Here is a 25,290-nt window from a genome sequence, read left to right on the forward strand (position 1 = left end):
TACTTTTACTACAATAGAACCATGGTTAATTTCATAAAGGAGTGGATGTTTATTCCACATGAACACAGAAAATACATTTCCGTATGATTCCAGATAAAGGTGTGGCTAACAGTCAGCATTTGTCATTGGACATGGATATACCTCATATTCACTTGAAATCAGTTCTTTCCTCAGTGAAATGTTATGTTATTTTCCCTTTTTCACCTCAGTCAGTGTCTTCGTGGGGGGAGGAAAACTAGGCTATAACCGCAACAGAAGGAATTCATCATCTTCTGCAGTCAATGTTATAACTAACAGACCGCCACACATCCTGCCCACTCTTTCGTTCCATAGGTAAACCAGGACTCAGATGTATAGGCTCTAGCTCCCTTCCTTCATTTTGCACGCAAGACTCGTCACAAACCTCCTGGTCTCTCTATGACGTAATTGCGGGTCCCCGCCACACCGATGAAGGAAGATCGTGATTCCCGCTCCAGATCCGCACCAGAAATTCAATCCATTCGTTAATGTCTCTGTGTGTTTATTACTGCCGAAAACGAAAGCCTACAGTTAATCTGTCTCACCTGACGCGTCCATCACTTGTGCTACGAGCGTTTAGCACAAGCCTGCGGCACCGACAGACAAGATGTGGATTTAAATTCTTGACGGAGGGCGATAAAACCACGCGTGCTGACTTCAATCCCGTGGATAGTTAATATGATGCATCCACGAGTATGGAGAGCCCTGTTTTTGATGTCCGTATTCTGCCAGCTTGGGATGGCAGGCAAATATGGTAGGTTTTAGTATCGCTATAAAGGAAAGTCTTTGAGAAATATAATGAAAATCGATTGAAAGAATGTCAGTTTCGTTGTGCACAGACGTGCATTTGGTGTGGTTGTTTAGGCCTATGACAATTACCATGTGGCCACATTTATTTATATACTTTACAACAAATGATTATACTCGTGGGCAATTTAGTGTATTATGTGACATATGGGATCACGTTACAGATATACGTGCCATTATTTTAAAATCACTTTTTGAGAATATTTGCATATTGTATTTGTTCCTTATTGCCATTGTGAACACTTCTCCCCCTAAACATGCATCAGAAGTATTGTAAATGTAATTTAAGTGCTTCCAGCTTATCATGCAACTGGTGGGAAAGGACAGTATGGAGAAGAGGAGTCGTTCAGTAAAGAGCATCATTTCAGCACCATGGAGAGGGTCAATTTTCATATTTGTTTATTTTGAAAGCAGTTCTCCACTTTATGTTTTGTTGTATATCATCCAATATACACCATCCTCCTCTATGCAAGCATTATCTGGTTAACAGAAATACTGTTTACTCTCCATCCCTGCCCTGACCAATAGAAATCCCTCTTCTCTGTATCCTTGGCAATGGCGACACGTCATTGGAGGAGTGACCCATTTGCAAATATTTCTGTAATATACTGTCATCTACTACGTCTTATACATTTTTTTTTTAAAATGTTCGTTAGTCTCTAGTTTGCACTCTCAGTTTGTTTAATGGACGATGGTTTCAGTGAAGATGTTGGGATTTAATTTGTTCGTGCGTTGTTCATGCGGTTGTGTTTACTATTGACATTTATGAATGTATGAGTTTTCATTAGCTGCCCTTTGCACAGTATAGTTAAGGCTGCTCTAAACCTGCTCAGATTCTGCTCTTAGTTCTGTGTAAATAAAAAGCAGCACCATGAAAGCGTATACATCTAGTTATTTAATTACATCTTAATTATTTAAATTGATAATATTTCTGCACTCTTTGCTAGAGTTTTGTCTCATTCATCGTAATATTTCTTCTCATTCCATCTGAGGTCTGATGTTGATTTAGTTATTGAAAAACAGGGTCTTTGTTAAAGTAAAGGTTGACGCTGCTTTAGCCTGATAAGAATTTACAAAGACAACTTGATTGGATTATTTTGTGCAAATATTATATTGCTTATTATCTTAACATATTTAATAATTATTATTTCAGTTTAAGTTTAGATTTGCACCTGTTTGTCTGAGACTAATCTCTGGCAATGGCTGGTGTTTACAAGAATTCAGTGTGCCTTTAATCATTAATCCAGCGTGAGTAAAACTCTTGCCATGGTGATTTTCACTGATGTGATAAGTCATCAGTGGAAAGTGGAAATGAGAGGTTAACACCACATTCTGTTCCATTTCTAAATCAGCAGCTCACAAGTTCCTAGTGCACAATAGCTGTAAATAATGAACAAACTTAACACTTCCCATTTTTATCAAAGTAAACTGGAGTGTGTTTAAAAAAATAGCTGTTTGTTAGACCTGTGTTCAGTAACCTTCACTCTTCAGTATTATTCATAGTCATTCAATATTTTTATTATTTTGTTTTATTTATTTACTCTTTTAACACATAATAGGGCTTTTCACACTTGAAATTGTTAACCATGGATCAAACAAAATCCCGGGTAAACGGAATCACGTTTTACATTGCCCATCTAGCTATAAAAGTAAAGACATGTCTAATCAGATAGAATTGGCTGCTTTAAATAAAAGGTCCAACATAATAGGAATACTTCTAACTTTACGTTTAACAAACCTTCTTTGTCATTGTATAGTTTGGTAAGTCCTTGAATTTTGGTTTCAATTGAATGAATTTCTTTTTCCACACCAGCTTTTTTAAACACCCTCTGGCTCAGCCTGTTACAGTAGCCACGCCCCAAACTCTCGCTATTGGCTGTGCGGAGGTATGCAAATACATTGGTTGACAGGCAGGTAGGCATGTAATGACTGGACGAACATTTTATGGTCCTATCATGGTATATAAATCAGGACCATATATATATATGCATATAGTCTACTCTAGCTTTAATCCCGCCTGGGTGTTGTTCATTAACTGATGTTTCGCACTTGAACATTTGAACATTTGCGGTTTTAAACACTGCCGCGATTTGCGCCAGTGCCTCAAAAGTAAAAATAAAACAGTCTCTTTATCTAAATGGTTTTCCGTCCCCATTTGACATTTTTCCCCTCAAACTCTGAAAGGACGATAATCTGGGATTAAGCGCAGTGTGAAAAGCCCTAATCTGGTATATAATTTCATTTAGAATTATTTCACCAAAAGCCCAATCCTTTTTTTTTAAACTGTCTAAATCTGTTTTTAGGCCACTTTATTCTCTCCAGCTTTATCAGCTTGACTCTTTATCTTTGTTTGTCCTGCTCGGTTCCCCTGACAGCAGTGGTGTTGGCCAGCCTAACGTCCCCCCCCCCCCCACACACACACACATTCAGGCACACAAACAGACATACACACTCCCACATACACGCTCAAGCATAGTCAGGTCATGCTCGCTGGCAGTTACGTTTCCTTTTTATTTGATCAGCTGTGTTCAGCACATGCCCAGAGCTTTCCTCCTCATTCTATCTGCCCACACAGCACTGCATCTTAGGGGAAACAAGCTACTGCAATCATAGGCCATCATGGATGAATGATTCTTGTCATTGATTCATCTTGATTCAATATTGTTTATATGCTTTCGGTTTGAGTTTTTAAGCTATAACTCCTGTCCCAGAGTCAGAAAGTTGGAAAGACAGATTTGACACATAGCTGAAATGAATGTGTCAGTGAAGGAAAGGTCACTTAGATATCTCTTGAAAACAGTCTATACTGTATCTCCATTGACAAAAAAAATGAGGTTTTCAGTAGCTGTCAATTTAAATTTTTTATTATGTGTTCAACTACTCACTTGTCTTTTCCTCTTCATCTCTCTTTCTGTCCCTTGCATACAGGCTGTTTGTTTGAGAAGAGGCTGTGCTCTAGGGAGCAGTTCTGCTCTGATGGTGAGTATCACAATAGGGAGACAATATATGTTGTGTAGTTACAGTAAATCAAGGACGTGGTTCTATCTTCTGCGTCCTGTCTATTTATTTCTTGCTCTTGATGATCTAATCGTGATTTCCGGATCATCGCTTGACACTGCTGCTCTGCTACATCCTGCTAATGCAACGACGCAACAGGAGACAAATGCACACAGCTACATAATATACACTGCAGGAACTTTCACTTCATTTCTCATTTCATATTAGTCAGCAGTAATGAAGATTGTGTTGGTGTATACTGGAGGGTGGATGTTTGTGTTATTTGTGTCAGTATTTTACATAGATGTCCACATGAAGATACAATGGGTTCCAAAAGTCTGGAAAATCCTTGTATTTTGCATTATTTTCCTTTTTCATTTATTAAAATGAATTTACATGAATTGCAAAATAATTCTAAAGCATTAATTAATCCTAGATAATGTTAATTTGCATTATTAATTAGAAAAGCTGTAACAAATTTCAGCTGCACAAACTCCAGAAGTTTGTGTAAAACTTAATGTAAAACCAGTATGATTTGAGAAAGATCCAATTTCAGAAATGTGTTTATTTGAATAATCACTTGAAAATACTCAGAATCTTAAATATTTTTTACTTAAGAATTTTTCTTTATTGTTAATCCTAAACCTTTCTGTTAATTTCCACTATTAAATATTAAAATAAATCATGTGGTCTCAGACTTTTATGAACCCAGCTGTAACAATTAGAAGACAGTTATCAGTGCTGACTACATATTTATATGCTTATGTATTTTTTCCTCACTGTATCGGTATGGCCCCATACTGCTTTTGCGTTTCAGTGCAGTTTCCTGAAAATTCCAAACCGGAATCATTCACATTCCATCTGTTATTTTGTATTCCGCTCAAGGATTTACCTGTGTACGTATTACCACATCCATGAACCACTAGTATTCTGTCACCTGCTCTTCTCTCTCACCGTCAAGTCCCACCCACCTCTGCTCCATGTCCCCTTGGTAACGGTGACATCATCAAGCCCATGGAAGTTGGGTGTACGCCCCCACAATCACTGATGACTCACTACCCGGTGCTTACGCACAGACTCACGTCTTTGCCGTGCATCCAAACACACTCATACGCACATACGCGCACATATATACCCACACGGAGACCTGCAAATTCAAAAGAGGTTACACAAATCAGAGGCACTCTTTGGAATGCATTTCAGTGACTCATGTTCGGAATGACGGTTAGCCGGGTCTTGGGTTGCTGTACATGGTTAAGGCTTCCGTATTCCCAGTGTCATAAAATGATGGAACAGAGGTGTATAAATAAGCTGTTTTTCTTTTTTCAGTGAAAAGCAGTTTGCCCTCAGTCCAGTCTCTTTTGTTCTGACACCTTCATACACACACATACTGAATATCAGGTGTTTGTATTACACTGAGAGACACAGTAATAAAATAGAGAAAGTGAAAAAAGGAGTTATTCACCTTTTATATAAGATACTCTGGTGGTGCTTTAATTTCTACATTTTGTCTTGTAATTCTGAGTTTATATTTCACAATTCAGACTTATCTTCTCAGAATTGCGAGAAACAAAGTCTAAATTGTGAGATATAAATTCAGAATTCAGACTTTTTTCTCACAATTCCCAGTTTTCATCCCAGAATTTATATCTTTCAATTGACTATTGTATTATTGTTAGAACTCTTGAGTTTACTTCTCACAATTCTTTTTTTTTACCACTGAATAACAAATGAAAAAATAAATTCCAACTTTTTATCTCACAATTCTCACTATTAAACTGAATTTATATATCACAATTCAGACTTTGTTTTTCAGAATTCTGACTTTATCTCAATTCTTATAATTCTGAATTATGAGATAAAATGTTACAATTACCTTTTAATTTTTTTATATTCCATGGGGCAAACAAGCTTCCATAAGACATAACAAACCTCAGTTAGCCTTGATTTCATCCCTCATTCTTCCAAAAATAGATTCTAACAAACAATTATTAATGTTCTATGTATGTATCTTATATGTATTTATATGTCTGTCTATGCTTAGCCAATGTATAATCAGCCATAAAACAAAATAAAAATGCAGCAACCCCTGAAAAAGGTCTGTTATGAATATTCATGTATGTATTATGAGAGGCAGAATATAGTTTTGTGTCATGTGTGTTACTCATTAACTGTACGTCTTTCTTTTGCTGAAGTGATGGTGTGACATCAGTTTCTCCTGGGTCACTTCTATTGCGATGTAATAATGTACTGTGTATTTCCATGCCCCAGGGAAACTGATCCATCTCCCCCATAGTGCTCTCACATCTCCATCTGTACTATAAATAGCTGTGAGTCATGTTCATGGACAGACCTGCTCTGAGATATAGAAAATGGCCGGGCTCATCTTTAGAGCTCATCTGCGTGAAGGGATCAAGGGCTTTTTTTAAACCACACAACTGGAGGTTTAGTCAGGGATGAGTCAGTGGTATATGTGTGGGATGTGAGTGTATGTGTGGGGTGGGTTGAATATGTTATGGGTGCTTAGTCAAGAAACTGGCTCATTTTTCACTTATGGGTTATTTTGTCTGTGAAATTTTAATGTGCTTCATAGTCACGCTGTATTTATGTATAAGTGTTTAAGATGTTGATTCATATTTAATTATTTTGATGTTGTTTATACTGACATCAGTACATTTTATAACATAATGTTCAGAAGACTCTTCTATTTTTTTTTGCATCATTTACACAGAATATTATAAAAACAGGTTTCCTTTACAGATTTTCTCCTCCGTGTGTTTGTGTGTCTGTTACAGACAAGCTCTTTGGACAGTGCCGGAGCTCCAGACATGACCAGGTTCAGTACCAGGTCTCTGTTCCTGTTCTTCAGAGACTGCAGGAAGTGCTCAAAGAGTTGATGCTTCAGGGTAAACACACACACACACAAACACACACACACACAGACACAGACACACACACACACACACACACACACACACATGGTTTCATGGTGGCGACTTTCAAATTGCATTCTGTTGTTTTGGTACTGGTCTAATAATATTTTCTAGCCACTACCTTAAAACATAACCAAAGATTCATTAAGACATTATTTAGTATGTTTTTATAAGCTGTCTCTGGCCAGGCCACATAATGTTTATGATTTTAGTCTTTTTAGGCTAACACACACACACATTTATAGTGGTAATGCAGCTATTGTTGTGCTTTTTATTTTTTGAAAATATAAAAATGCAAATATGATTACAAGTCAATGAATAATAATAGTTTTGGATATTATGGAATTCTGGATATTAGTAAAACACATGAGGACCAAAAATAGCCAGTGTTTTCCTGGAGCTCTAAAGCCAAGCATAAATGACATTTACTTTCACAGTTGACATCCTGCGACAGTTTAGCAAACATTCAAATGTAAATGTGCAAAAATGTTTTTAAACAATTTGCTAACATAATTTTGGTTTGTTAATTTATTACATTTGACTGTTTTTAAATGAAACTAAAATGTTATAATGGAGAAAAAAAAGCTAATTTTTTCAAGATTTTGTCTGTCAGGATACACTGCATTACATTACACTCATTTTATGTTGGTACTGACAACAAAACTTTTCCCACGTTTTTAATATTTAACACTTCATTTATTTCCTGAATGATTATACCAGTTTTCAGAATAGAAGTACTGTCATCTGCTGCTGTATCTAATGGAGTGTGCAAGGTGTAGCAAAAGTATAATATAGTGTAATATCAAATAAGGTAATGAAGAAATAGATTATCCATTAGGATTAGGAGAGACTAAAGGCAAACAAACAAAGCATTGCAGACAGGATTGAGTATATCAGGTTTCATAGAAAAAAAAGCACACGCACAATGCACACTGACTCACTCCTGAAATAAAGACTCTGGCAAGGGATGTGCTGTGTACAGTGTAAGTACTATTGTACATACTAGGTACTGCATTACATGTACCTGCTTACATTGTTTGTGCTGATTTGTGTATTTGTGTGCCTGTGAACAGGATTCTCCTGGCAGGATGAAATCACCCAGCGCATCATTGCAAAGGAGCTGAGCCGTATTCCTCACACACGCACACAAAAGGTCCAGACTGCACAGTGAGTACCAGGAACAAACAATGCTGTTAGTTTAAAGGAACAGGATCATTTACTCACCCTTATGTTGTTGCTCATGTATGACTTTATTTCCTTAGTGGAATACGTTTTTCTCCTTGGTCATTTTTACTGTGCAATTACAGTTAATGTATTATGGCGCTCAAAAGCACCATAAACGTATCATGAAAGTGCACTATATTCAAAGTTTGTTGAATTTTAATAATAGCTTTGTGAATTTTTAATTGGCAGGTAATGGATTATTGAGTCAAGTTGAACCTGAGGACTTGATCAGCCCGATTCTTCAATCAGTTTATTTGAAAAATAATTAAATTACCACTTCCCTCATGAAATTTCAAAGTAGGGTTTGAATAGAACAATAGTCACTTGACAGAAAGTGAAGTGATAGAGAGTCAGAAAGTACCACAATCCAAGACTCAAACTCAAACAAAAAAGTATGTCAGCTCCATCGGATATCAAGATTTTCATTGCATACTGACTTACTACTGAAACTTGTTCTGTTTCTCACACAAAGCTATTTTATGGCTTTAGAAGGCACTGCACAGACTATAATACTTTCATGGTGCTTGAATGGTCTATTAATACGAATGAAAAAAGAATTCTTCAGAATTTCTTCTTTTGTGTTACACAAGAAAAATGAAAGTCATACAGGTTTGAAGCAGCATGAGGATGAGAAAGTAATTTTTTATTTTTCAACCGTTCCTTTGAGTGTGTGTTATTGCTGCTGGAAAACTTGATTTCAGAGGTCTCTCAGACCTCAGATGTTTGATCTCTTGTATTAGATTTAATGTATTTGACTGTTTTTTTTTGTAGGCCTCCAGCGCCTGCAGTTAAGAAGGTCTATTCTAGCTCTAATTCTGAACCTGGTCCAGCTCAGAGCTACATGGATTACATGGTGTTAGACCCTCACCAGTCCTCCTCGCTCCGAATGCAAGCCCTACCAATGGACCCATACTCATACCTACAAGTAAGATTCTTTTTTTTTTAAGTAGCATAGAAAACCAAACACAGATTTATCTTATATTTTAAGATTCATTTCCCTCTTTGTTCCCTAAAAGAGGACATGACCCATTCTCTCCAACCTCACTCCAGCATGGGATACCAGCGAGCCCCCTCTCGAGCTGGAGCCCAGCAAAGAAACAGGGACCGTCAGCTCCTGGAAGATGCAGTCTCTCTCTACCTCTCCTCTTCACAACCCTCTTTCCGCCACAGGGGGGCAGCAGCCCTCCCTGCCGCCCCATACTATGAAGATCTAGATTTCCCTTTGGAATATGGAGAGGACTACACCCTACAGGAACAGCCCAGCTCAGTCCAGCGCAACAACAAGAAAGTCCCTCAGGACTACAGCTCTCTTTCTGGACTTGATGGTGAGTATCCCTTTTTGGGATGCTTCAAATGTTGTACCCTTAAGGGGATGTCGTAGTATACAATACACTACTGAAGTCTGCATGTTTTCCCATTTGCTTTAGCTTTGAATGGATTAAAATATGATATTATAGAGCTGTTTATTGTATCTTGCTTAAACAGATGTGTTTTAAACTTGTTTGCTCTCAGATTTAGAGAGCAGGAATAATAAGATACATTTTTGCTGTTCCTAAAATAGTAGAGCTTTTGGTGCAAGTAACACCAAGGTCATGTTTTAAATCTCAGAAAATGCTTAAACTTGTAAAATGAATCCAATGTAAGTTGCTTTGGATACATAAATGTATATGTAGCATTTTATTAAGTGTGAATATGCATTTTTTCAGTTGCTTATGATGGTGCATGCTGATGTTTCCATTTCATCCAGCATGTTAATATTTGTGTTATAGATGAGACACTGGCACAGCTGGCCACCCTGTTAAAGAGTTTTGGGGTGGACCCACGAGACTTGAGCCCTCAGCAGATAAAAAGACTTACTTTAGTGTTACAGCTGCTACATAAAATGGAGAATGCAGGTATAGAGTGACTTCACAACACACACAAATGCAATTTACATCATGCATTCAGACATATGCATTGTCACACTGCTTGAATCATACAGGATGAAGTCACTGCACCTAGTCTTATTGTCATGGGTCTAATAAATTTTATGCATTAATATCATGGGACAAATTTGTGGGACAAAAGCACTGTGTGATGTTTTTTCTTATCTTTGTGTTCCTCAGATCAATCTCCAGGGACGGTCACAGTAAAAGAGGTAAATGCAGATTTGCAGTCTAATAATTTACCTAAATGTTATAAAAAAAGAAAGTAACACTTTGACCAGGATTTTTGCTTTTTAAACATTGCTTTTAATGCATTGCTGAGTGAGTCATCTGATTATTTAAAAAACATTGCCACTTATCAGAATGCGTAAAAAAGGAGTAAAATGAGCAATTAATTAGCTGTATATTGCATTTTCAGGTCAAAAAAAAAAAAAAAAAAAAAAAGAATTATTTGTACTATGTTTTTTTTTTCTTTACACACAACGCTTTGTATTTTCCTCAACAGACAATTGTAGAAGGCAGTGATAAAGTGACAGAAAAAGGTGCGAAACCCCCCTTACCTGTTTCAGCTCTGCCCTCTACCCCAACATACCAGCGGGCCCCTACTCAGCCCCCATCTACACCAGCCCCTGCCACTGTGCCTAAGGAAGACAGTGGGAGCACTGTGGGGCCCACCCTGTCAGCCAAAGACCTGGATTTAAAAGAGAAAACTGCCAACATCTTGAAAACCGCTAAGGATGGGACAAACACCAGAGAGGAATATGGCTACATTGTCACTAATCAGAGGTAGGAGCTCCTAAATCTTTTTATGGTTTTAATGTGTTACAGTTCATTCACCTGAAATTTAAAGTTATAAATGGCAGATGCCTGATCATTTTAGACACACTCATCCATGCTCAAATTTGCACCAAAAACACAGTTTTCTTAGTATTACACTTAGTATTAGTATTATTTCTTCATTTTTTTTATTTTTTTTTCTGCTTTAAGAATAATGAATGTAATGGGGAAAAAATGATGAGTATTTGTATTGCACTGTATTCCTATTGTTATTGAAAACATGAAAGTAGCATGGAAGTGTCATTAAAAAGTCATGACAAATTTTGTAGTTAATATACATTTTCTTTGTATGCTTATTTCTAAAATATTTCATCAGCAAATTGCTATAAAATTATTACTTTCAGTTAAAATACCGGAAACAGTTTTTATAAAAATGTATCACAAGGTTTATCAGGGAAATATTTAATGTTTTTAATTTTTCTTTATATTTCTAAATAGTTGCTCCAATTTATTCTACCCTTTTTCATATTATAACATTTCCTTGAATTTGAAAGGAAACTTGTTTTTACTCTTTGAGACCTTTGAAAAATATAGTCTGCTGTGTATTTCTGATGATTTCCTGATGCATTTGTGTTAATTTAGCCGAATGTTCCTCGAAATGAATTTAATTCATTTGTGCTAAATTCTCATTATAAAACAAATGTATTTCTTCTTGTGTTTTTATTCCCTCCAGTCCTTTAAGTCTTTATGATGGGGTGAAACTCTTAGAGACCCTGGCCGAGAGAATCCATCTCTCCACGAGCAGTTTCATCAACATTAGGTAAAGTGTGTGTGTGTGTTGCTGGATGGAGAGACAGATAGATTAGTGAATACAGGGTGAGAATAAAAGAAAACACAATCTATCGGCCGTTTGTCTCTGCAGCGTGGTGGGCTCGGCCCTGACGTTCAGGATCCGGCAGAACTCTCTTAATCTCAGCGCGAAGGATGTGGCCAATAAAGCCGGTGAGTGACAAGCCTTCACGTTTGGACCGTTAATTTGAATGAAGTGGAAATAGAATGTGCAGGCACTTATCGATTCACTCACACATTCACCAGCATTTATTGTCTTTGCATTGCAGTAGCTGAGAAGAATTTCCTCGAGGGAGAGACAGGATTGAAAATCATCCAGACCGGAGTGGGAGAGGTATGCCTATCCCTTTTTTTATGTCCTCCAACCGCAAACCGTGAAACCCACACGTTCACTGTGATCAGCAGGTCTATAGATTAGCGATTATGGGAACCGGTTGGTATAATGAGCCACTCTCTCTTGTCAGTCAGCTACAGAATTGGCCACACAGGTCACTATTCTCTGCAGAACCACCCTCATCAACCAAACAGGGAACGTTCTCATTGAAATTCATAGATTCTACAGTTTTGTCCATCTATTATGTACAGATCACGTACTGAGATATAATTCCGGGTTCTCATGAATCACTCTGGCGTTTAATACTGAACTGAACAAGGAGGGCATTTGAAACGAACTGTTTTAGAAATCGTCACCGTTCATCTCATCTCGAACTGTCCCCACTGTACCGTTCCCCCGTCTCCAATCCTCCTGCGTTTTTTCCCGCTGTGCCTCATTTCTCTCCCTCACTCATTCTTTCTCTTCTTGTCCCATGCCATTCTCCCCTCTGCCATTCTTTTGGCCGTTCTCTTTTTGTTACCTCTGCCTTTGACCCCTCCCCATCCCTTTCTCCCTCGCTCCCCCACTTTCTTGGGTGGCTTTTGTGCTCGGTGCATATTGAGGCGTTCTGCTCTCCCTCGCTCGCTCCCCTTTCACTTTGTACAGCTGTTGCAGGCCCTTGAATGCAGAATAATGTCTTTTGTTGCATCCGGCTGCTCATATTTTTAATTATTCTTTCTTGGTCTATTGTGGGCTGTGACACTTTCTTTGCTGTGAAGTGCACGGTGTATGAGCGAGCGTGTATGTGTGCGTGCACTCTCCCTGTCCTTTATCTTATAATTTTCTCTCTCTGCCTCAGTAATGAGACCTGCTTGCACCTGACTGTTTTTGTCCGCCTTTTATGGGGATGAATGCTTTTCTGCTTACGCTGTTTTGTCTCTCTGTGCTTCTTTCTCTCTCTGTGAGTCTCTTTCTTCACTTCTTTAATGAATTAAGGTTTTTACGGCCCACAGTGACATAGATAGCAATGCCCCTTCAGCACTCCCACCGAGATTGCGCTGAAATCTTAGTAAAAGGATAGTTCACCCAAAAATTAAAATTATGTTTACTCACCCTAAGATATTTTGAAGAACGTTGGTGACCAAACAGTTGCTGGTTCCCGTTGGCTTCCATAGTATTTTTTTCCTTATTATGGAAGTCAATGGGGACCAGCAGCTGTTTTCTTTTGTGTTCAACAGAAGAAAGAAATTTATACAGTTTTGAGGGTGAACCGAATTTTCATTTTGGGGTGAACTATTACTTTAATGTACCCTAGGGGTTTTATATTTATTGGATGACACATCCTGAAAATCCTTTTCATCTTAAAATATACTATATCCAGTTTAAAGCATATTTATCAGACATGTCAATTTAAACACTTGTTATTCTATAAATCTTTGGCAGGGTCCATTACCCGTATTGTCCCCAGCTTGTGCGATCTCATATATCTTCTGTTGTACGGTTATTCCAGATGTGAAGGCTCAGTGTTTGTGTCCTTGCCAAACCATATTACTTACAAACCCCTTTTTGGGCCCATGGCACTTTTCTTACACCCCATTCGTTGTACCCCCTCCTGCTCCTGTTGCTTTCAGCCCATTTTCCCCTCCTCTCTCTCTCTCTCTCTCTCTCCCTCTCACGGACGACCTATCCAGGGCATCAATACCACCCCCCACCCTACCATTTCACCATCAGCAACATGTGGAGATGTCTCTAAGGCAACAACGTTTGATGTGACAAGTGGCGGCATTGGTTGAATGGGGCTGAGAGGCAGCGAGGCCTTCATACGAGTCGGACACAGCTCTCGGGGAGGCACATTCTCTCTTTCCCCTCCCTTTTCTTGTCCTTCCCATTTATTTTCACTCATTTACCTTTTCGCTCCGGCACTACACGTATGCCACTCTTTCCCTCCGTTTTGGTTTCTCGGCTCTGAAACGTTAAGGGCTACTTTGAAGGGCTTGTTTGATGCTTTGCTTAAGTTGTCTGACCGGAGATGCTTGGACTGTGTGGAGGCTTGAAAATGTGAGATTGAAGACGGTCCTGCTCGTGATGTTGTGGCGCGTGTGAGGTAAAGAGGTCTGAGCATCCAGAGAGCACACAAGATGTGTGCCGGTGAGTTCTGTTTCATACTAGATCTACTGATTCTGTAGGCCTTTATGTAGGATTTAAATTTATTTGTGTATTTATTTATTTGGATGTTTTTCTGATGGTTGTGCTTGACATCATGTTATATTTTTGTTGTTGAAAATGGAAAAAAGTGTTTGCATATAGACATAAGCTACTTATTGCTTTAATAGTCGATCAATATACTGATGCCATTAATCATGCGTCCCGTTTTGTGTGTGTGTATATATATATATATATATATATATATATATATATATATTTATATATTTATATATTTATATTCCTTTTCTCATGTGGAAGTTGTAGAAACTGTATTGCATTCAAAAATGAACAGTTTTTCTGTTTTGCATATTCATACACTTGAATTATAATATCAGTTAACATCTGTGACACAGTTGTGAATAATGCTGTATTTTATGTGGAAAAATGAAATATATATTGTAGGCTTTATCAGTTATATAAATATGTCTAAAACAAATGTGCCATGACAATTCAAACTTCTACATTATAGTTACTATACAACACTTAACTAGAAAAAAACATTAGAATAAAAAAATATTTTCTTTCTCCAGTTTCAAAATAAATGGTCAAAATACATTGATTATTATCAACTGAATTGTCTGCATATGTAAACTAAATCTAAACTTTTTAATGCAAATACTTATTAAAAAACTTAAAATATTTGTAAGTTTTTTTTTTTTTTTTTTTTTTTTTTTTTACTTTTCATTTATTTATTATTATTATTTTTAATTTTTATTTTTTTTGCATCTGTATCATATCAACATATTTTACCATAATAATACAACTAAAATATAGATTATCTTTAAACGTGTCTTTGGTAATATTTAATTTAATATTTCACTAGAAATTAAAATTAAAATAACAATTACCCACATGCGTTTGATCTCAGTTCACATCTTCAGCTTGGCATACACACAAATGCGTGTGTGGTGCATGCGCAGTGCCATGTGCTGCATGCGTAAGGTATATGTGCGTTTGATGAAGTATTTTTATTAAATGCTGTTTTTAAGAATTGTGCGCTGTCTTGAATAGTGATGTCAGGTGGACCGGTTGCTGTGGTAACAGGGCAGAGCAGGCTGGATGAGTGAGATGATGTAATCCGTTTGTAGTCATTGCAGGTGCACCTAAGTTCATACTATTTCTCTTGGTTTTGTGTACTAATTAGATATATTGAAAGGTCGTAAAAAAGTTTTATTGTCCAATATGTTATGTGTTAACCACTAATATGTTAACCACTCAATAAGTGACTGGAATTAAGTGGATGTTCATTTTTCGTGTTACCTTGAAATGCATTTCATTGCTTACCCTTATAGAGTTAGATAATTTTTCTTTTAATCATTTTCTAGTTTCCATCTAGATTGAATGCTTATGCTATTTCAAATATGATTTATAAAAAAAAACAGCTGGTGGGAATGTATTGAAAGATGCAAGAGGGAGAAAATCATCCATTATGAACAACTCTCTAAAGGTTTTTTTTTTCTTAGAGGAAACTTAATGAAAACCGCACACCTTCTGCTGTGCAATATAAAGGCAGCGAGGCGATGGCGGTGATGTGAATTCTGACGAGTCATAGTCTGAACGCCTCTATCAGATAACAGCAGAGTCCTGCTGAATTGTGAAATCAATTCACAGCGAGTGAATTGAGCAGAAGATACATAATGGGCCAGACGGACTGATGAAATCTTAGATTACCGAGAGCCTCGGAGATGGTCGGCGCTCCATTTCTGTCTCGGACGTGTCGGGCCGTGCCTAAATTGCCTATTGTGATTCAGAGTGCGCAGCTCTTGGTGATCTTTGCCCTCGGGATCTTCCAAAACAAACAAGTGCACACACAGCCATACATGTGTGTTTGTGTGTGTGTGTGTATCTTCTTTTTTTGTGGCTGAGGTCAAAGGGCTCGGGGGTCATGGGGAACGGCAGAGGGGTCCTGGGACCCTGAATCCGATTTTCCCGCTTCTTGAGGAACAGATGTTTGAATTATGCTTCCTCGGCCCACAGCTTATTGTGATTCAAATGCACATTAGTATTCGTAGCGACATGTAGAGCATGTGCTGAACTGAGCGTTACGTCGTGAGGTTATTCCTCACGTATCACCCCTTTTTTTTATCCCTCCTGCACAGAGTTTTACTCTCTCGTTCCCTGTAACCATGCTTTCTCTCCTTGCGATCAGTTGCCTTCTCTCCCGCTTTCTCTCTGCCTCCTCATTTCTCCGCCTGCCCCTCTCAGACCTTGGGGGGCCTTTGTCCTCTTGTCCTAAACCAGCTCATTTTTCCTGCCTGCTCCCGTACTCCATTCTAAAAGCCTGTCAGTCTTCCTTTCGGGGCCTCTCTGGAGTAGCAGGTGAGGCACCCCACACCCTTTATCTCCTCCCCCATTGTCCTTCCGTCCAGTCGTGCACCCTTGCTTCAACGCCGCCGCCCCCTCCCTCCCTCCTTCCACCTCCTTCAATCTCTCCTGCGGAACATTCTTCTAGCTTTTCAGGAGAAAAGGCCGAATTTGAGTGGGAACAAGAGGGACAGAATGAAACGTGTGAGGAACGAAGAAGGAGAAAGAGAGGGAGAGTGGGTGTGAGGAGGACAGGGAGCGGGGGGGAAAATGGTTGATGAATTTCGAGAAAGGACCGAAAAGAAGAGAAAGCGTCCTGACCTCTTTGTGGTCAGACTTAAGAGCTCTTTCACTCAGTCTTTTTCATTTGCTAGCTCAGCTCTAACGGCTGCCTGTGCGCTGCAGAGATTGTGGCGAGGTGTCAGTCTAAAGGTCTGTTCCACTTTCTCAGAAAAAACAGCAGGTGCCTGAGTGAAATAGGCGGTGTTAGAATAGGTTGTTAAAACTTGTTGCCTTCTTTCCTTGAGTTTTATTTCACTTGGTGAGATTTGTTTTTAGTTAACAGCTTTATTAATACCTCAAGGGACAATTAGTCTTTTGAAAATGTTTGTGGAAAAGTAAACATCAATGTATGTAAAGTTCCATTATTTCATTTCAAAAGATTGTGTTCAGTTGTATTCAGTCAATTTGCAATGGCAAAATTGTTATTTCATTAAAATCATTCAAATATTAATAAATATTGAGGATTGTACACTAAATTAAAGAATTCTTTAATCAGTTTTGGTTGATGTGAGTGCAATATAGGTTAATTGAAATCATCAAAATATTATTAAATAGTCTGCATTATGCACTAAATTAAAATAAAACAATTCTTTGATCAGCTTTGGTAGATATGAGAGGCATATAATTTAATTACATGAAGGAATGAAAATAATTATTTTAAATAATTAAAAGTTCTGCTGTGTTTGTCATAATCCCCTATTCTTTTTTATTTCAGAATTATTTTCATGCCAAATATAAATTGATATACTGGACGCAAGTAATATTAAAATAAAATTTTGACATAAATATAAATATAAAATAAATGACTTCAAGATAATTAAAAATACGTAATCACACAACTGCACTTGCTCATATAAATGCATACTTTATTTATTTAGATTATTATTGTGTGATTTTGTATTGTATTGATTATTGATTCAAGTATTTTGAATTATCTTGCAGTCCTACAGAAGCTATAGTTTATTTTATATTACAATAGGACTTCAAGATAAGTATACATTTATATATATATTTAGATGTAAATAAATTAGTGTACATTTATATATATGTGTGTGTGTGTGTGTGTGTGTGTGTTTATATATTACAGAGTCTAATTTATGTTATTACAGAGGATATATATATATATATATATATATATATATATATATATATATATATATATATATATATATATATATATATATATGTTTATGTATTACAGAGTCTAATTTATGTTAGTACAGAGGATATTGTCTTCTATTGAATAATAGGAGTAAAATATTTAACATTATCCTATACTTTAACACCCAAAGATTAGAATGATTAGATTAGAATGAAGATGGATTAAAAAGATGCCAGTGGCAGTAAGTCTTAGGTCTCTTTAGGTGGTTTCTGCAGATAACACCACATATTATTCAGTGTAATAATGTAGGCGTATTGACAATAGCATATTTCCTCTGCTCTCTTCTCATTTCCTTTGCTCACCGTGATGGCCATGGATTACATTGAGCATTCTGTTGTTGCCATGGTAGCGCTACGGCCTGTTCTCCCCTGCTGAGGCTCCCAGACACCATGGCAACACCAACAGGCAGGGGTTGGAGACACGGGACGATGGCCGCATGACATCAGCAATTGCGTCCATGCGTTTTATCGTTCTCTCGATGCGCTGTAAGTGCAGAAGAGTAAGGATGGAATAAAACTAAATGAGAGTGTGCGAGAGATCCCCTCAGAGTGATTGACCCTGCATTGTGTTGGGGGGGTTTCCTTAATTGTTTACTTGCTGGTAATTATTCAGCAGAGCGGGCGGGTCACTGACTTCCTCTAATTATTTCAGGGTGGCACGTGGCTGTGCGTGTGCGTCTGGGTTGCCAGGGTAATTAGTAGTCGATGATGACATCCGACTTGATTACACAAACAGAGAGAGAGACAAAAGAGGGACGAGAGAGTGTAGGGAAGACAGAGAGACCACACAAATGCTCCGCGATGAAAGCCATTCCTAAAATGTTTCCTTGATTCTTCATTTAATGTTGTCTCATGTTTGCTGTATTTCTCTTTTTCTCTCGTTGTAGAGGAGCGAGGGGCGTGGTTTGCCCCAGGCCACACGGGTCGGGGAGGGTTCGCGTGGGGTCGTCCTCACAATGGTGGCCATGGCTTGTGTGGGCACGGTGTTGTTGGTTGCCCTCGCAGTTGCCTGTCTCCGACACCACACCCGTCAGTTAGCCTCTGGCAAACTGGGTCTGGGACCAGAAGCTGGTGCGGAAACCCACTTTGATTACCAGGTACAACGTTAAACACACACAAATACACAGAGAGAAAAAGATACAGAATGATTGAAAGATGTTTACTGTATCGTCCAAAAAGGAAAATGTAAATAAAAATCTCTCTCTGTCTCTCTCTCTCTCTCTCTCTCTCTCTCTCTCTCTATATATATAATATATATATATATATATATAATGGAATATATATATATATATATAGATATAAATGGCAAATGAAAATATTTTCAGAAATAAAGTGGCAAACCAAATATTGCATGATGAATAAAATCATATCACCACGTTTTTAGGAGCCTGAAATGCCTTTGAGGTCTGTTGAACAGTAAAAACAGCAATACTGTGAAATATTATTTCAATTTAAAACAGCTGTTTTTATTGTAATATATTTTAAAATGTAATTTATTCCTGTGATGGCACACTGAATTTTCAGACATTACTCCAGTCTTTAGTGTCACATGATCCTTCAGAAATCATTCTAATAATCTAATTTTTTTTAGTTTTTTTTTTTTAATGAATAAAAACATTCAAAATAACAGCATTTATGAAATCGTGGTAACACTTTAGTATAGGGACCAATTCTCATTATTAACTATTTGTTCATTAGCATGCCTATTATTAACATATGGACTGTTTATTAGTACTTATAAAGCAATAATCTGCATGACCATATTCTACATCTCTAATCCCAATACCTAAACTACCTTACTAACTATTAAAAAGCAGCAAATTAGGCATTTATGAGGCAAAATCATAGTTTATGATTTGTTAATAGTGAGAATTGGACCTCAAAATAAAGTTTGACCGAAATCTTTAGTAACATTATAAATGTATTTTTTGTAATTTTTGATCAGTTTAATCAGGTGTAACTGGCATATAATCAGCACTGTAATTGCATTTAAATTCATTTGACGTTGAGTATTACTGTACATTAACAGTGATTATTATAGATCCGAAAATGTAATTTAAAACATTAATGCTCAGTCAGTGATGATAAGGTTTCTCTGCGTCTCTCAGGAGCTGTGTCGCCAGCACATGGCAGCCAAGTCATCGTTCACCCGTCCGGAGCCAGGCGGTCGACGGGGGACCGACACATCCCGAGTCAGCAGTGTGTCGTCTCAGTTCAGCGATGGACCACAGCACAGTCCCAGCTCTCACAGCAGCACACCGTCCTGGAGCGAAGAGCCTGCACAGTCCAACATGGACATCTCCACCGGACACATGATACTGGTACACACACACAAATTAGAATTCAGACTTCACTTTGCTAGCAATAAGCTGCATCTTTCTGTTTACTATCAAAAGTGAGAATCATACTCTAATTAACAGGAATTATTGCACCACAATTTCTGACTGTTCAGCACATATCAGTAAATAGGTTGCAGTACCTAGTTGCACAAACCAAATCTATATTTAAACTTGCACAAAATAACTGCAGCAAATTTAAGGAAAGAAGAACTATTGAGTTTTGTGTCTTCTTGACTGTGTCCTGAACTCTAATGAGGAATCATGTCAAGTTGTTTATTAATTGCATAGAAGGAAAATAGGCATTTCATGAGCAGTCAGTGGAATGCCTCAAATCCATTTCTGTTGTTCAGGCATATATGGAGGACCATCTGAAGAATAAGGACCGCTTGCAGAAAGAGTGGGAGGCTCTGTGTTCGTACCAGGCTGAGCCAAGCTCTGTCTCTATCGCCCAGTCTGAAAGCAACATGGAGAAGAACCGCTATCCTGACTTTGTGCCCTGTAAGAGCAGTGTGCCTTTTTTAAAAAAAAAAAAAAACTTTATTTCAGTGATCTCTTCCATTTACATTACAGTAAATGCTTTTATTCAGCAAGGACACATTAAATTGACTAAAAGTGAAAGCAGAGACATTTATAATGCCTAAAGTTCTCTATTTCAAATAATTTCTGTTCTATTGAACTTTCTATTCATCAAAAAATCCTGAATGAAAGTTATAATGTATCAGTTTTTATATAGATATTTTGAGGAGAAAAAATTTTTTTTTTTATAATTTTCAATAATTAATGTTTCCTGAGCAGCAAATCAGCATATCAAAATGATTTCTGAAGGTTCATGTGACACTGAAGACTGGAGTAATGATGCTGAAAATTCAGCTTTGAGATCACAGGAATAAATTACATCTTAAAATATATTCAAATACAAAACAGTTCTTTTAAATTGTAATAATATTTCACAATATTACAGTGTTAATGCATTTTTGATCAAATCAATGGAGCCTTGGTGAACATAAATTAGAGACTTCTTTCAAAAACATTTAAAAATCTTTTGAACAATAGTGTACACTGGCAAGAAAGGCATCATATAACTGGAAAATACTAATATTGGTATACCAAAGTGAGTTAAATGTATACATTTTGGTTTTCAGTATGTTTAATTAAAACATTTTATGTTTTAGATGACCATTCGAGAGTGAAACTAAAGGCAGAGGTCAACCCCTCCAAAGAAGACTACATAAATGCCAGCACTATAGTAAGAAATGACCATCTTTATTCCACTGTAGAACAAGGTTTTTGCTTCTAGCACTAATATGTATGCTGGATAAGTAAATGAATGTTTGTTTCTCTATAAACAAATGTAAATGTGATCATGTCACAGGAAAGAGTCTTCATTTTAGTATCTTTACCCATAGATTGATCATGATCCACGTTTACCTGCTTATATTGCAACTCAAGGACCTTTACCACACACTGTTGCTGATTTCTGGCAGGTGAGGTGCACACGCTGAGAGTAATTATTTTAAATATTCAAAAAATAAAAATGAAATTCTAACTGGTTATAAATGGAATCATAGCATAACACTAAAATGGTTTAGATCAAATTAATATGCATCTCCTATATAAGTGATTGTTTGTGTACTGACACTGTTAGATGGTATGGGAGAACGGCTGTACTGTAATAGTGATGATGACCGCTCTAGGGGAGGATGGAGAGAAACAATGTGAACGTTACTGGCCTGATGAAGGATCATCTTTATACAACATCTATGAGGTGAGAAACATTCAGTTTCATTGCCCTCAGAGTCCCTTGAGGCTTTTAGTTTTTACTCTTTACTACCTATTTGTTCTTGTATGTCTTAGGTGAACCTCGTGTCTGAACACATCTGGTGTAAAGACTTCTTGGTTCGTAGTTTCTACCTGAAGAACGTTCAGACTCAGGAGACTCGCACTCTGACCCAGTTTCATTTGCTGAGCTGGCCTGCACAAGGCATCCCGTCCTCCACACGCCCCCTGCTGGACTTCCGCAGGTACTGCCACAACCCAACACCAGCTCCATTCTCATACAACTACAAACAGATTACACACACTGCAGGTAGTAGCTCCTCAAAAGTTTCAGGTGAGGAAATAATTCACAACACAGTAATAGCAAAACAAATTGACTAAAAGGTAATACTGTCCAATAGCAACACCACAGGAGAAAGTTGCAGAGGGAGGCAGCATCTTTTTTGCCTCCCTTGTGTTCAATATGTTAGATAGAGGACATAATGACGAATTCATGTTACAAAGTTCACAACTGGTTTTAAAATTGGTAAAACCGGTGGGAAATGATGGATAATTAAAGAATAAAGAACATTTACACCGAATTGATATTGAATGCAAAATGAACTGTGATTGAGACAATTTTTAGTGTGCGCTCTGTTAAATTAGAGGCGCACCTGTGAATATCTGTATTGAAGATTTGCTGACTTAATAAAAATAGCCAAAAAACAGCTCGAAACTAATAAATGTGCTTGTTACCGTCATAGTCGTTCCAAAATATGTATGCTACATTTTTCTAAAACTGCATAAACAGTGAGTAAATATGAAATTTAATTGGATAATAGTATATTTTATGTTTCTTGATGATGAGTGTAAGGTAAAAAAGGGGTTTAAAAGTAACGAGTAAACATATTATTTAAAAGCATATTTAACAATATCCTAAAATACAAAAATGTTTGGTTACACTTTATTTTAAGGTGTCCTTGTTACAGTGTAATTATGCATTTAAGTACTTAGTAATATTAATGAACTACATGTGCTTACTATATGGTTTGGGTTTGGCTTAGGGTTACTTGCATGTGATTATGTGTAATTTATTGTTATTATAATAGTAAGTACATGTAACGTGTAACAAGGACACCTTAAGTTAAAGTGTTACCAAATGTTTCTTGTTGATAACTGTAAGGTAAAAGATGTTCCACATGGCTTTGTCAAATTATTAAAATGATCATTTCAATTTTCAAATAAACATTAAAACTCAATTTAGACACACACACAGTGTCTCATCCACATCTCTTTGCAAAAACGTTCCCTACTGTTGGTCCTCACCCTAATATGAGGATCTGCTTCACACTTGGGATTCCCTAAATATCTGTGGATGTTTTCTTTACCTTAAAGTCCAGTCCTTCCAGTGTTCCTCTCCCTTGAATGCATTTGCACTTTGGACCTTCCCCGTTTGTGCTCGACACGGGCCCTGCTCTACCCCCTGCCTTTCTCTCCTGCTCCTCCTCCTCCTCCCACCGTCACTCTCTCTGTCTCAGATGGAGATCGGTAGGTCCCTGGACGTAGCACACCTCCCAGTGTCATTTTTGTGATTTGCAGCTAGTAGTCTGGGTCCAGTTGCATAGTCACAAAAATGATCATTGGTAGATGTGAGTGCAGCAGGAGCGAGGCTTAACGGATGCTCCATCTCCTCTCTCCCCCTTCCTTCCCCAGCCTCATGCATCGCTCAGTTCCTCTTTGTTGACAAATTTGGACAAATTGACCGTTATGCTCTTTATAACATGCTTAGTTTTTAATTTTCTTTCTCTCTTCTATCCTCCTCTTTTTTTTTTTTTTTTTTTAGAAAAGTAAACAAGTGCTACAGAGGACGCTCATGCCCAATCATTGTGCACTGCAGGTAAACGGCTACAATGAGTCTCAGGTTCACAATATGGGTGTTTTTTTTATTACTGTTATCATTGAAAATGTATGATTTAAATTGGTTTCCTGTTTCACACAGTGATGGAACTGGCAGAACCGGCACCTACATTCTTATTGACATGGTACTTAACCGCATGGCGAAAGGTAAGCACCTCGTTCCTCTATCTAGCCGTTTCATTTCATGTACGTGCCACATGCTCATAGGTTGTTTGTGTGTTTTAGGCGTGAAGGAGATTGACATTGCTGCAACACTGGAGCACATTCGTGACCAGAGACCAAGTATGGTACGCACTAAGGTATGTACAAAGTGCTTTCCCAGCATATGATTGTGGATGTTAGAGTGAATTCATTTATACACTAAGCTTGGTTGTTTCTTTAGGACCAGTTTGAGTTCGCCCTGACAGCTGTGGCAGAAGAGGTGAATGCCATTCTGAAAGCCCTTCCTCAGTGAGCCACATCCCACTGGGTCACTTTTACATCTTTTTCACATACACTCACCCCTTTTCATGCACCTCACTCACTTTCATGAGTCAGAAATGAATATTGTCACTCTCTAAAAGACTATGAAAGCTTTCCAATGCTGGAAACACTTTGCAGGGGCCAAATGCTTCAGTCTTAATTGAGTTTCAGGGAGAAATGGTGGTTTTAAGCATTAGATTTAAAGTGTCCTAATTTCTGTAAATTGACAGTATCAGGTTGTCTTTTTTATAAATATATATACATATAATGTTTGATGTTGAAACGTGCAGATTTTGTTCTTAAAATGCTTTCTTTATCATGGCCAAAAATGCAATTCATGTATCAAATGTGGAAATGACAAAAGAAGCCACCATGTCTCATGCAGTCAAACATGAGATTATATATGCACAGTCATGTCTGAACTTTGAATTCGTTGGAATGTACCTGAAAGGCACCTGTAATATCTTAAGGGTCCTGTCAAATCTTTTAAAAACATTCAGTGCTTTCACATCTGTAATGTCTAGTGCCGCCTTTATGTCGTGTGCTCACTGTTAATAATTCACTGAGAGCTCTGTTTATTCCTGTAGCAAATGTGTAGAAAATTATAAAAAAAAAGAGAAGTATATGACTATAATTTTTAAATGGTTCTGAATTAAATGTGAATCTGTGTAGCAGCACTGCTTGCTGTGTGTGGCTTCTCTCTTTCATCATGACCATGCAACGCCCCAAAAAAAGAAGAAAAAAAACTTGTCTATGTCTAATCTACACTAACATTCACAAGTTTGGGGTCAGTACATTTATGATGTTACAAAAGATTTATATTTCAAATAAATGCTGTTCTATTAAACTTTCTAAAATCTTGAATGAAAACCTTTTTGTTTCCCACAAAACATTAAGCAGCACATCTGTGTTCAACAGTAGTAATAATAAATTATAAAGAATGTTTCTTGAGCTTCAAATCAGCATGTTAAAATGATTTCTGAAGGATCATGTGACACTGAAGACGGGAGTATTGCTGCTAA

General features: G+C 37.4%; 1 protein-coding gene across 1 annotated transcript; it reads left to right on the plus strand.

The window, feature by feature from the left end:
• Positions 1-343: 343 nt before the first annotated feature.
• ptprna (protein tyrosine phosphatase receptor type Na) lies at positions 344-24,945 on the plus strand. The gene is made up of 23 exons (XM_019077036.2): positions 344-772; positions 3,754-3,804; positions 6,618-6,728; positions 7,829-7,922; positions 8,751-8,904; positions 8,995-9,304; positions 9,749-9,874; positions 10,085-10,116; positions 10,410-10,690; positions 11,415-11,501; positions 11,604-11,683; positions 11,800-11,864; positions 18,683-18,892; positions 19,904-20,116; positions 20,485-20,632; positions 21,307-21,380; positions 21,541-21,618; positions 21,780-21,899; positions 21,989-22,155; positions 23,733-23,786; positions 23,889-23,953; positions 24,032-24,105; positions 24,189-24,945. Exons 1-23 carry the CDS (start codon positions 697-699, stop codon positions 24,258-24,260), a joined length of 2,742 nt encoding a protein of 913 aa, XP_018932581.1. The 5' UTR covers positions 344-696; the 3' UTR covers positions 24,261-24,945.
• The last annotated feature ends 345 nt before the right edge of the window (positions 24,946-25,290 follow it).

The sequence above is a fragment of the Cyprinus carpio genome, chromosome B9 (genome assembly GCF_018340385.1).
Source record: "Cyprinus carpio isolate SPL01 chromosome B9, ASM1834038v1, whole genome shotgun sequence".
Classification (NCBI taxonomy): domain Eukaryota; kingdom Metazoa; phylum Chordata; class Actinopteri; order Cypriniformes; family Cyprinidae; genus Cyprinus; species Cyprinus carpio.